Source organism: Apteryx mantelli, chromosome 26 (assembly GCF_036417845.1).
Source record: "Apteryx mantelli isolate bAptMan1 chromosome 26, bAptMan1.hap1, whole genome shotgun sequence".
NCBI lineage: Eukaryota > Metazoa > Chordata > Aves > Apterygiformes > Apterygidae > Apteryx > Apteryx mantelli.
This window is the reverse complement of record NC_090003.1, coordinates 8187585-8200201: the sequence shown is the minus strand read 5'-3', so window position 1 is coordinate 8200201 and position 12617 is coordinate 8187585. Positions and strand designations below refer to the sequence as shown.

At 49.5% G+C, this 12617-nt stretch overlaps 1 protein-coding gene across 13 annotated transcripts in view; it reads right to left on the bottom strand.

Moving 5' to 3' along the window:
• EIF4G3 (eukaryotic translation initiation factor 4 gamma 3) overlaps positions 1 to 12617 on the bottom strand; it is a 130283-nt gene that overhangs the window by 28459 nt on the left and 89207 nt on the right. For 11 of the 13 annotated variants that reach the window (XM_067311081.1, XM_067311082.1, XM_067311085.1 and 8 more), the window contains 5 exons: positions 8333 to 8421; positions 5568 to 5817; positions 4150 to 4307; positions 2716 to 2841; positions 1511 to 1621 (listed from right to left, as the gene is read on the bottom strand). In XM_067311081.1, coding sequence (XP_067167182.1) covers positions 1511 to 1621; positions 2716 to 2841; positions 4150 to 4307; positions 5568 to 5817; positions 8333 to 8421 — 734 coding nt within the window. The remainder of the gene's footprint in view (positions 1 to 1510; positions 1622 to 2715; positions 2842 to 4149; positions 4308 to 5567; positions 5818 to 8332; positions 8422 to 12617) is intronic. The other 2 variants (XM_067311084.1, XM_067311093.1) reach the window with 1 other exon arrangement.

Below are 12617 nucleotides of genomic sequence, written 5' to 3'. Positions count from 1 at the left end.
ATCTGACCGTCTTAGAGAGCAGAGCTTTAAACGCAGCTAATATTAACAAAACAAAAGCTTTATGATTGCATTTTTTACACCTGTGAAGAAACTTAGTTCAGCCTGGCTGAATGTTTGATTAGGTTTAAAATCAGTGAACAGATGCCTCCCTCGAACGCTTAATAAAATAATATACAAATCAAATTCTTTTAACAGAAAACTGTTTTCTTTTGTTCTGAATTTACAAAGCAGCAAATTAAGCAGGTGCCTGAGTTCACGTCTGGCCTCCTTTTTGCAACCCACTCCAAAGAAACGACAGTATTTCCGCAGCACCTGCAATTCTAACGCTACAGCTTGCGCTGAAATAATATTTTCCACAAAGGCGCTGAGAAGTGCTCACCAGATGCTGCCACGTTAACCCAAATTACCTGTCTTCCAGGTGAACGGGGGGAAAAGGCAAGCAGAAAGAGACACAGGCAAGTCTCCCAAAGAGGTGCCAAAACCTCACAGTAACAAAATAAGGCACGGTGCCGTTTAAGAAACGTCCCAGACACCTGTTGGGAATGACACAGGCGGACGCATCCCGCCTTGGCGTGCGGGGAGGGATTGGTCTTTCCCAACCCTGTTTCTCTATTTTTGCGTCTTGTTAGCAGAGTGGGTTGCACTGATTTCTAAGTTTTTGTCTGTATCAAAAAAAGCTGCTTCATTGTATTTTGTTCCTGCGTAATTACGCTCCTTGGGTTGTTTGATTGGACATTTGTTATTTCTAAAAACAGTCAGACAACGTGTTTATTTAAAAAAAAAGAAAAGGAAATAAAGACAAAGCCAAAGAAGCAAAATAAAAGATTCTCATGTGCTGAAAGCTGGTTAGCGCTGAGCTGCTCGACATTATTGCAAGGGCAAGGAATAGGCAGTGGGTTTTAATGGTTTATGGGCATGGCCTGGGTAGAGGTGGAATGACCGAGCGGACAGACAGCATAAACGCGGGTTTTGCCATGCTTTACGAGAAGATAACGTCTGATGTTGCGCCGGGCTGCAAACCCTCTCGTCCTGCAACGAACCGACATCCCAGGACAGCAGGCGTGTTAACGACCGTTACCTTCAAACCCTCCTCGAGGAAAACGCAAAGAAGGGCTCTACTCTTTAAAGGCGCAAATGTAAGATGTATGTTATGTGCTGAATGCTCCAAATGAACGGGGTAAGCAGCACTTACCTTTTCTCCCCCTTTCCACAGGTCTGCAAAGTGCAGACCCCTCGCGGATCCCGCTCAGGCCAACGTCCCAGCATGCCCTCAGCTGGTGCTGTCCCACCCACCACTGAAGACTGCCTAGAGGGGTACAATGCAAGTCTTGTTTCGTTTGTTTTTTTGGTTTTTCTTTTTTGTTTTGTTTTGTTTTTTTTTTAAAACACTGTTGCACCTTTTTGTAAAGTTTTCTGCCGGTCGTTCTTTAATCAATAACGGGCGTTACGGAAAAAGGCAACTCTACAAAAAGGTGCAAAGATGGGGGGGAGAGGGGGGGATTCGGCTTACCCCTATCGGCAGGTTCCTCAATGGTGGGTGAGGCGAGACCAAGAGAGGGCATGCTGGGGAACCGCACCGAGCCAGGGAAGGCAATCCAGGGTTGCTCTGCACTTTGCAGGCCTGCGGAAAGAGAAAGAGCAACACCGACATTACCAAGGCGCCGAGAGGCTGGGGACATTCAGCGCATTAAAGGCCGGAAGGCGCCGGAGTACAACCTGCAGCCCACTGCGGAGTCGCTAAATATAAGGAAGCGATGTCCACCTCAAACAGCGCCAAGGTTTCGGGAGCGGGGTCGTGCTCCAAGACAAACTGCGACACCGAAGCTACTCGAAGGCAAGGATGCGCACCCCAGAACCGAGCCACCGGCCACAAGACCGCTCTCGAAACAGAAACATGACAGCAACGCAAAGTCCGCAGCAAAATCGCCAGCTTTCGTCCCGAGCCTCCTGCAAACCTGCACACTTGGAAGTTAAGGTTATTTCGTGAGCTCTGTTCGAAACCAGTAGTTTTGAGAGAGAAACCGGAGTTGAGACCTTTTCCAGCTAAGCGGGGCAGCCTCCGTCCCCCGACCGCGGCCGGCTCGGCCCCTTGGGAGGCACCGCGCTCCGAGACACCCGTGCCCCGAGAAGGAGCAACAGAAAGGCAAGGAGGAAGAATCCAGGGGCTGGATTTTCGGGTCTGGACAAAGCCAGATGCAGGGAAAAGAAGAAAAGGTGGAAGGAAAGCAGAGGATAAGGAAGGACGAGGAGGGATGAAGCGAACGAAGCAAAGCGACAAGTGGAAGAACAGAGGAAGCAGGAAAATACACAAGCTGTTTTGGTTAGTAAAATGTATTTGCTCTGTTGGCATCATCTATAAAGGAGGTTCCTATGAGGATACACGCTAACATGCAGCTCGTATTATTGTATGAAGAATGTGTGTTCACACACATGCCACTGCCAGGATCTCATGTGGAAACATGTTTCCACGCATTTCTTGTGCAGGAGAAGGGAAAGGAGCGGATTAAATCCATTTAAGACCAATACGTACCAGTTAAAAACATCCACACTGCCTTTCAATTTGCCTACATTTTGACGGCCGAGAAAATATCAACCTTGTGATCAGCCTGACAAAACCAGAACCACGGGAAGAAGCTGAGGAGGCCCAAAAACGTGAGGACGGACTCCATTGGTATTAAGGCCAGGTTTTGAATTAGCAAGTTGGGGAAAACTCACACTTCCAGATACGCTTCTTCCACCGGAGGTTTGCCTCCCAAAATCGGCAAAGGCTGGCGTGAAGTCTGGTCCTCGAGGCAGTATCCGAGGGTCCAGGGTTCTCAGGGGCAATTTTGGCTGATTGACCTGCGCAGAGGAGCAGCAACAAATCAACAAGAGCTGTTTAGTGCGTGCGGTAGCTGTCACAAACTCATCCAAGTCTACGACCTCTGCCCGTGCTGAAACATCAACCAGGACATATAGATTTAATATCCAAATTAGTGCTTTTAACAACCTGAACACGTTATATATCCACACTCATACTAAAAATCAATTTAAAATGTCTTACACAGGTGGCTACTGTGAAAATACACGACAGGGCTACGCAGGGCTCAAACGTTTCAAGGCTGAACGTGACTTACAGAGGACAAAACAACGGCGATGTGGGCCTGTCTTCTGCAAAATAAATGCGCCAGGCTTGGTTCAGGATCACAAAACTGCCACCTTCCCTCAAACAAATGTCTTTTGTGCTAACAAGACAGATGGCTGACCAAGCACGGGAAGCCCAAAAGTAGAGGGAACAGCGAGAAGCAACCATGGAAAACTAGTAGGTGGGTGAAATCATTTTGGGAACATAGCTGTGTTTTCCAATTTGTCTGTGCATGAAATTCAGAGCGGAAACGTTTCTGCACATAAGAATCACCAATCTCCCGATTCCTCCTCGAATCTTAAGGGTGAATACGGAGTGATCACATCAAAAGCAATGAAGTACGTTGCTCTAACCAAGAGCAGACTAAGGTCCTCGTGTCAGCACTTCAGAAATAACAACAGTAATTCAAAAAGTCCCGAAACACAGCTGAGAAAACCACACGTGTAGTAACACTGGATAAAATCGCAGAACTGTTTCTGCAAGCAAGTCACGGTCTAAAGAGCTTTTATTAGACCGACTGATAAATCCGGACACGACTGTCTCAGGCCAACGGGAAAGCTCGCTTGCCCAAAAGCATGGCCCTGCTTCCTAACCGTAGAGTGGATCCAGTAAGAGATACTGCCGCTCCCTTCAGTCTTGCTTTGCTTGGGTCTCCCAGGCTAGGAGACATCATTTTAAATTCTAATAACAACTCGGTATAACTTAACCCAGGTAAAGGCCATTCAAAGCGCTTCACTTTCTAAATTGCCTGGGCGCAGTCAGTAGCCTCTGATGCCTTTACTTGCACAGTCTTGTGATGCGACTTTAGCAAAATATTTCCCCTCCCGGACAAAAATCTTGGTCAAAAAGACGGTCAAGGAATGAAGCATGCATTAACCCCCCAAAAAACACTGAGTTATTCCTCAGAGCACAAGCAAAAGCACGTGGCTCTGCTAGGGGCACCGGGAAACTCAAAACCTTTCTTCCACCCCAATTCAATTAAAAGCTTCCGAGCGTAGAGACGTTATTAAAGAATTTGCACGCACCTGTTTTATGGGCTCTCCTCTCACCTTGTCGAGAACCACATCGCTTATGGGAGGCAGCCCTTCCGGCTTCTGGATGCAGGCGGGCATGAACTGGAAATCCAGTAAAAACTCCCGGTCGTACTGCTTCTTGCCTTCGGGGTCCAGGGGCTTCCACTGCTCTATAATGAGAGGAGCTGACTGAGATTCACAGGCAACAAAACCAACCGCGCTCTCGCTTCCAGGTCCTTCAGCCCCGTTAAAGGGCTTCCAGACCGGCCTGAAATCATTGCGACTGCGTCGAGTGCTTTTGAAAGACATCCGCTGAATTATGGATTAACTTCAAGATGTGCTTAACTAATGAATAGGTAAGCTAGTTTAAGCGTGGCGTAAACCATCGAGAGGCCTCTAGGTTTTCTCCTAACGATACAATATGGTCAAATTAATAAAAGAAAAGCAGTTCAGGTCTTTGTAGGAACAAAGCCGCACAGAAGTAACAGCAGCGGGTGCTTCCTCCCAGTATCGTGTCTGCCAGGCTCTCAAGGTCTTTCCTGATTTTGTTTTATGCTCTTAATTTCTGGCCTCCAAAGAAAATAACTTAATTTATTTTGAGGAAGCTTCGCCTGAATAATAAATGGCTTAAAAATTGGTAGCAACTGAAAGGTAAGACAATCTCAAGGTCTCTCTTAACGAAGTGAATTTATGGAGGTTCAGGACTACAAATTAAATATCTTAATGAATAACAACAAGAAAACCCCTTAGGTAGACCATATATAACGCTAACCAGCACAGAAAGCATTGCATCCTTTGAGCCTGCACTTAATTCTTTTACCAGAGGAATTGTGTATACCCACAGCTTAATACTAGAGCCTGGATCGAAAATGAAATGCGTTATTTTTGTTTTCCTTACTCTCCTCGAAATTTGAAGATCCACAGAATTGCTTAGCCAGGTAATTAAATACACATAAATGCACATGCTAATGAGCTTGTTATTTAGTACCCAATTAAAACTGCCAAATCTCTTATTTAAAAGGTACGTCTGCTTATGTGGAAGCTTCCTGGATCGTTCTCAGCCGGTGATCAAGGGCAACCAACTCCCCACCATTTCCACCGCGCCGCAGCCAACATCCACGCGCGCAACAGGTTCAAGCAATCGGGGATTTGCTTTTCCCGTTGCGCTCGGGCTCCGCAGGCTCCTCTTCTCTTCGTTGCCAGCCACGGGAGGAAAGCAATTTTCCTCCCACGCTGCCCCAGAAGGTCTGAGGCTGGTGGTTAGCGAATCCCACCGGAACCGGCCACGGTGAAACGTTATCCCTCCCTTGCGGCACCATTGCAAACGTCCTTTTTCCCTCCGGGAGGATGCAAACGCGTTAGCCGGTCTTCAAGGCGGAGGAAAGCAGAAAAACAAGCAAGCACGCGAGAGAGCCCGCAACGGGATTTACCTGGTTTATACTGGTACACCGGCCCTTCGCTGGAGCTCTCCGCGAAGCCGGAGTTTGCGTCGGTGCCTTCTCCCTCGGAGACGCTCTCGGCACCGTTACGGACAGGTTCTGCTTCCTGCTCTCCGTTTTCCTCCACGGCTTTCACTTTCTTAAGTTCTGGGGGGTCTTTCTCCAGTGGGAACCCATGGCTCATCTTCTCCTGTTCGGATTCAAGTACTTTGTCACCTGAAAGTTCCTCTTCTACTTTAGGCTGAAGCACAGATGGAAACACAGAGGTTACGTTAAAAACACCCCGCCAAAACTCAAAACACGCCAAACGGCTCTTCAGAGATACATGCAGCACGTTTTGCTCGTAACAAGGACACATGCATCTTCAACAGTGACCTACAGATCTGTAATAAAGCCCAGAGCAACGGGGTGATTTATTGGAAGCCCTGCGCTTTGTTCCCGGAGAAAACCCACCGCTAACAAACGGGGTGACTGGAAAGGCCGAGCGTCGCCCGTGCAACCTGCAGGAGCCAGCGAGAACGGACGGAAAAACCTACTAAGCCCTAGAGTAGGGCAGTCCTGAGTAACAGCTAGCAATCGAAGCCCGTAAGGACAACCTCGCCTTCCACTTTTCCTGGAGCTCGGCGGCTACTTTCAAAGGGATGCGGTGCTCGGTTTGCCGGGCGCCGTTAAGTGCAAGCGTCCTGCTGCTAATTGGAGCGGCTTCTGAGCGAGGAGGCAACGTTGCATACAGCTGCAATTTCAGCATCTCCATTTCGGGAAAAACCGACACCTTTTTACAGTGTCCCTTGCTGTTAGTTTTAGAGCTCTCCAAGGACACAACCTTATTCTGAATTCAAAGCCGCGGAAGCGGTAGGAACTCACTTCCGCGGGGAGAAAGCGCAACGCATCCCTCCATGAAAGGAAAGACAGAATTGAGTTGGGATGCTCCAGAAGCAATCCTGGATCCTTTCGCCTGCCTACCTAAAAGCGCTGCATCTCAAAACGCTTTTTGCACGGTTTCAAGGAAACACCCCATAGAACTGCTGCATCCTTCTCCGAGCACATTTAGCATCAGCGAAAACGGTCCAGGGGACCAGACTCCTCCAATAAACGAGGAAGAAAACATAGAGAACGTACAAACTTGCTGGCGCAGCCCCAACAACGTCCTTCGCTCTCTGGCTCGAAAACGAGCGCAGAGGGATGCTTTTAATTTTCTTGCATTACCCAATCATCAGCTTTTCTGTTGAATATAGCCCAGCTGCCACAGTGGGATACTTTGCATGCGAGTGCGTTAAGCATCTCTTCCCCCCGCCAAACTGAGGGGAAAGTGCTTATATACTGTTCATTACGTGTAAATTAGCTTATCTGCTGTTTCAGCAAAGAAACAGCCAACAGTTGCTTGCAAGAAGGACGAAGTACTACTAGCGACTGTCCCCTCTACGCAAGATCTACTCTGCAACGAGGTGCTTTCATAGCGGAAAGGTAAAACGATGCGTGTGGCAAGGAAAAGTTGTGGAGTAAATAGCGGAAGAATAATAACTGCACAAAGAAGATCCTTCTGCAACGTCCCCACCCAGCAGCGCAGGAGCAAGCCTGGACTTCTGGAGGGTTTTATTGAAAAGCCCAGGCCAGGGCTGGCGCGTGCAACGCACACCAGGATCGTCCCTAAAGACCTGCTCAACCGCAGTCATCTGCAAAATCCTGTCCGAGGAAAAGACCTGATTTTGGTTCAGCTTAACTTTGGCTTCAGGTGATAACACGCGAAGGACCGCAAAGCTCGGGGAACACGTCTGGGAAAGACCTTGGAAGATCCTGCAGCATGGCACCCGCGGTGCCGGCGTCCTTCCCGGCCGGTGCCGCGGAGCTGCCTCTTCAAGCCGCAGCCGCAGAGACCCTACAACCCGCTGGGACAGATGATTTAGGACATTTCTTTCCTACCGTCTTCCCTAAGCTTCTCTTGCTGCAATCCAAACGCAACGTTATTTTCTACGGTGGGTTAAAATATGCCAAAAGACGGCTAGCGGATTAAAGCGCTTTTTTGGAAAGTTAGGAGGACTGTTAAGCGACGCTGGCTGGAACAGCTCTTGCTACAGAGCTTAGGAAAGGCAAAAGTGAGGATGTCCGCTGGCGCCGGAGCGGACCTCAAGTGGCAGCACCCGCACCTTGGCACGGAGACGCCTCGCCGCTCCTGCCCTCCGGCGAGGCAACGGGCCGCGGCTGCCAGGCGAAGGGAGAGCTTTGCGGGCCATTAACGACCCTGCCTTCGTTAAAGCCGGGGGCCCCGGCTACGTAAGGACTTTTTGCAGGCCGCAGCGCGGCCTCGGGCAGAGCTGTGCCGCTTCGGAGTGCTGGAGACACTCGCCGTTCACCCAAACGTCACCCCGCGGCGGCTCCTCCGGCGGGCGGCAAACGCCGTGCCGGGGCCGCGACATCACAATGACGTCATTGTGCGGCACGGGACGCGCCGGCATCCGCGGGGCCCCGGGGCGGCGCCGCTCCAAAGGCTCCGAACCGGCCTTTTTCCATCTAATCCTTCACGGGAAGGATGGCAAGGGCTTGAACGCTGGGGGTGCTTTAATTGGGCAAGAACAACACAAACTTTGGAGATTGAATGGGAACATGGGAAGAAGAGTTGTCTAAAGCACGTTGGGGACCATCCCACCGTTCCTGCCGTAAAGTCCGGCTTGGATGCCGGCGAGGGAGCTGGGAAGGAAGCCAAAAGGCCCTTCCAGAGGTTCGCCGAGCCGAGGAATAGGAAGAGCATCGCCGCTTACCTCCGCGTCCGCCTCCGCGGCCTCCTCGGCGGCTTGGGTCCGCTCTTTTGGTTTCTTCCACGTCTTTGGTGCAGTTAGAGCTGCCTGGGCTGCAATGCAAGCGGACACCGGTTACGACGCCACGTCGCCCCGAGCAGGTGCCGGCCAGGGACCCCGCAGGCCCTTCTTGCGCGCCGCCTCGAGCCACCCGGGGCAGCGGAGCAGCCGCGGCCACACGGAGGGCTCGGACGGCTTTACCCGCGCTCCGTTTAAACGCGGGAAGAACAAAGTGGTTAAGAGCGACGTTAAACCTGTGGCGCCGTCTGCTCTGGCAACCTGGTTCTCCTGCAAAAAAGTTTCAAGGCAGGTTATTAACGCCACCGTCCATTTTCACCCGCCCATTGAATCAATGAAAACGCCATATAATATTTCTAAGGTCAGCGCCGATTTACTCTGATCACTGTTTTTTTTTTCCCCCCGAAGGGTCAAAGAAACCACACGATACATCACGAAGAGACAAAAGCATTAATCCAATACGTCTGCAATCCGTTGGCGCCGCCACCACCTCGAACCCCGATCCCAGGCGCACGCGTACACTGAACACGGATGCATTTCACCACCCAGGTTTCCTGCAAACGCATTTCCAGCTCAAGCCTTCGGCGTCTAACTTGCTTCCTAACCCGAGCCCTAGGAGGGCACGGCGCGCACGCAGTTTATCACCGCAAAACAGCGTTTTGAAAGGCTCCTCAGCTGCAGATCAATGAAAAGCGAGTGACTGGAGACAACATATATTCAGTACTTAATGGCAATCGGATCCTCAGTTGACGCCAACTGGTCCTACGGGCAAAGAGGAAACTGCGCTTAAGCTCCCCGTGCCCCAAAAGACGCCACCGGGCTTCAGTGGCTGGCGAGGAGCTCTTGGCTCGAGGGCGGCGAGAGACTTTCGGAAACGCGGCAGCCTGCAGGCGTCGGGAGCGCGAGCACGCCGGGCGGAAGGCAGAGCCGACGGGGAGCTTTGCTTTGCATGCTTAACCCTGCAAAGGCGGAGGTTAATAAAAAAGCGGCGCAATTCAAACAGTTTTGCAGAACTCCTGCGATTAAGGCTAGCGGCGACGTCCAACATCAGCAAGGCTTTGCTAAAGAAAAACACACCCAGTTCATATTCTGCAATTAAAAACACACACTGGGGATTTTCTAGTGTTATTTCTTTTAAATCGGCGATCTGATAAATAGAATAAACATCAGAATAAATATCACCCTATTTTCCCCCTAGGGAAACCAAAGCGGAGGGAAACCAAAGCGTTTGCCTTCGGGCGCCCAGGAGGCTCGCGGAGGTGCTGGAGGAGAAATACCGGAGGTCTCTCCAACTCTAGCCCCCAGGACATATCCACCCGGCACTATCTGCAAATCGAGCCTCACGCTTTAACTTTAAGGCCTCGCGCAAAAAAAAAAAAACCCAAAATGCAACGTGGCCACCATGTCTCTGGGCAAGGGAAGGCTCAAGACGCTCTTGGTCTTTCTCACAATTTTCCGGTTCCCTGAATGGAGCGTATCAAATTAAGTGTCTCTGTGTGCACGTTCGCCATCGAAGCCTTTCCTCAAATGCAGGTTCTTTTTTTTTTTTCTTTTTTTGCCAGCATTCGTACATTTTCCGAGCTCCTTTGCAGACTGCTTTGGCGCGTTAGGCGGTAATTGCTTTCCGTGGGAAAGCTGACACCGTCGGATCCCAGCACAGCGCTGTTTAACCAACACTATTTATTGCTGATAACTATTAAAAAAAAAAAATTGGGGCTGTTAAGAATACAGCAAAGACCATCTCCTTATGTCTCACGGGAAAGGGAATATATTGCAGCGGGAGAGGAAAGGGAAAAGGGGGCACCTGATTCCTCTCTCCGGCTCTGTGCCGAGAGTGCGGGCAGATGTGCTCTTACATTATATTCCCAGCCGCTGCCCCTCGCTGCGTGTTAGCCGCCTCCGCAGCCACGATCCGCAGGACTCCCGCTTCGCGTCAGCAGGAGTCAGCCGGGAACACCTTGCCTCGAAGCGCTCTGCTGAGAAATTAGCTCTGCAGGAAAAACGCCCTTTGAATTTCGGCGAGTATTAGGCTTTTTTGGCTCCCTTTGCTGCTACTTCTGCCCGGGACGGACATCCGTCTGTTATCTCCCTCTTCTCCTAACAGTCAGGATGGACAGAGGACATCGAGGCATTTGCAGCGTCTCTGGTGGGCTTCTCCTTCACTAAATCCCCCTGCATCAACACGGGTTTTCCTGTCTTGTCCCTGGGAAATGTGGATCCCTTACCACAGCCAGCAAAGTTGCTTGAGAAAAACTAGAATTTAATAACAAAAGCAACCGTACGCAGTCGCTGACTTACACCGAGCGCGATGGTTTTGGTGAGGATCACAGCCGAAAGCAGAGTTCCTCTTTTGATAACATCTGTATTTTTGTTTTCTTGCAACAGAGACGGGATTAATCATTTTAAAAGCCACGTGCTCTTGCCCTTTGCAGGTAACAGCATGGCCAATCCCAGAAATCTCGAGATATCGTTCATGCACGGGCAGAAGCGAGATCTGTTGGCTGAATACTTGCAATAGGACGAGCGTGTCTCATCCAGCCAGACCCTTTGCCAGGTGTTCAGAAGGGCAACGCAGTCACCAGCGAGAAACCGTACGCTCAGGGATGACGTACTGCTTGCCGGAGGAAAAAACCTGCACTTCTGTCGTTGGTTTAATGCTCTGAAACCCACCGACGAATCTTCCCCGTTTTGCAGGCAATTGCTATCGTGCAGGCTAATGCAATGTAAGACATGAAGAACGGAAGAAATACCTGAATATAGCGTAAAATAAATACCAAGCATATTCCGATCATTCCAAAATACGAATGTAACATAGATGCTCCCGTACGGATACTCTGACGTTGCAAGTCTGGTGAAAACCTAAAGCCAGTGGAAAAGAAACAAGAAGATTCCCATCGACCGCAAAAGGGTCAGCTCTGGCCGGCTCCGGTCTCCTTAGGTGCGCCGTAAAAAATTCCTTATCTTGGGCTGTAAAAAAAAGAGCTGCTGGATAGAGATGTTTAAGCAAAAGCCTCCATGGTCCGCATGTAATTCTTTCCATATATAGTATGGTAGAGCAAAAAAACATATTGCTTCTCCGACTTTTACAGGGACTTTCACCCACCCCTCAAATGCAGTCACCTCCAACGCCAAATACAGGGGACAAAGTCTTACCAATCCTGCCCACGACTTCAGGGAGGGAAGGGGATCGATTGAGCACTGAGAACCCCCCGAAGTGTTAGGATTATAAATACAGAAGGTAGAAATTTGCTGCGGGAGCAAAGCGAAGACGCCGGCAGTAGCTTCCCGCGGCGATTCGGTTACTCTTGGAGGCCTTTGCTCCGAATATTCGCCAAGTCAAACGAGACCAGTTCCCATTAAAGGGAATAAAGCGGCAGGATTTAACGCCAGGATGGGCAGCTACCTAAACCGCTCTGTAATAAGCCCACGCTTTGGCCGACAGCCCGCACGGCACTGGAAACCCCCAAGAAATATTGCTGAAAAATGACGGAGCTCCTGCTTAGCGGCACATGTTCAAGAATTCCAATTTCCATCCTATTTCCAGAGAGCATAAAGAAGCCTCATTATAGGATGGGGAAAGTATAAAAATCTGCCTTGGAGAGTATTTCTCCATCCTTGGGTACTCAACTTCTAACAGCAGTCACAGTTTCAAGCGGTGTTTTTGGCGACTCGAGAAACAGTTGTTTCTCGGTAGCTAAAACCAATTTATTGGCTAATGTGTGCTGCCTAGTCTAATGAAATTAGACCATTATAATTAATCCTCTGCATAATTAAAAACCCAAAATGCTGTATGCAAAAAAAAATTTTTTTTTTTAATTTAAACTACAGGACATTATAAAGCAAACGGTAACGCTGCAAGCTGGAAGCTGGCTGGGTAAAACCTTATTTATACCAAGAGCCCCATCTCTCTACTTTGTAAGGAAATTAATTTGCGTTATGAAGCAGCTCAGGTGGGAAGAACTGCAAGAGCAGCGAAATAACCTGAGTTGAATAAAAAAAAAAAGAGAGAAAAACATTAATGGAAAAAAAAATCCGTAGTTGGCAGAGCAAAGGGATCTTTCTGCTCTTTTCTACATTTTGGATTCTCTTCAAGACACCGGACTGGTAAAATGCAGCGTATCGATCTCGCACAGCGTTACACAAATATGGAAGCAGGCCAGGCCCAGCTTTTCATATAAATTAATCCATATCGGAGCGCGGTAATAGATGCTACTGCCGCCATTAGACAGAT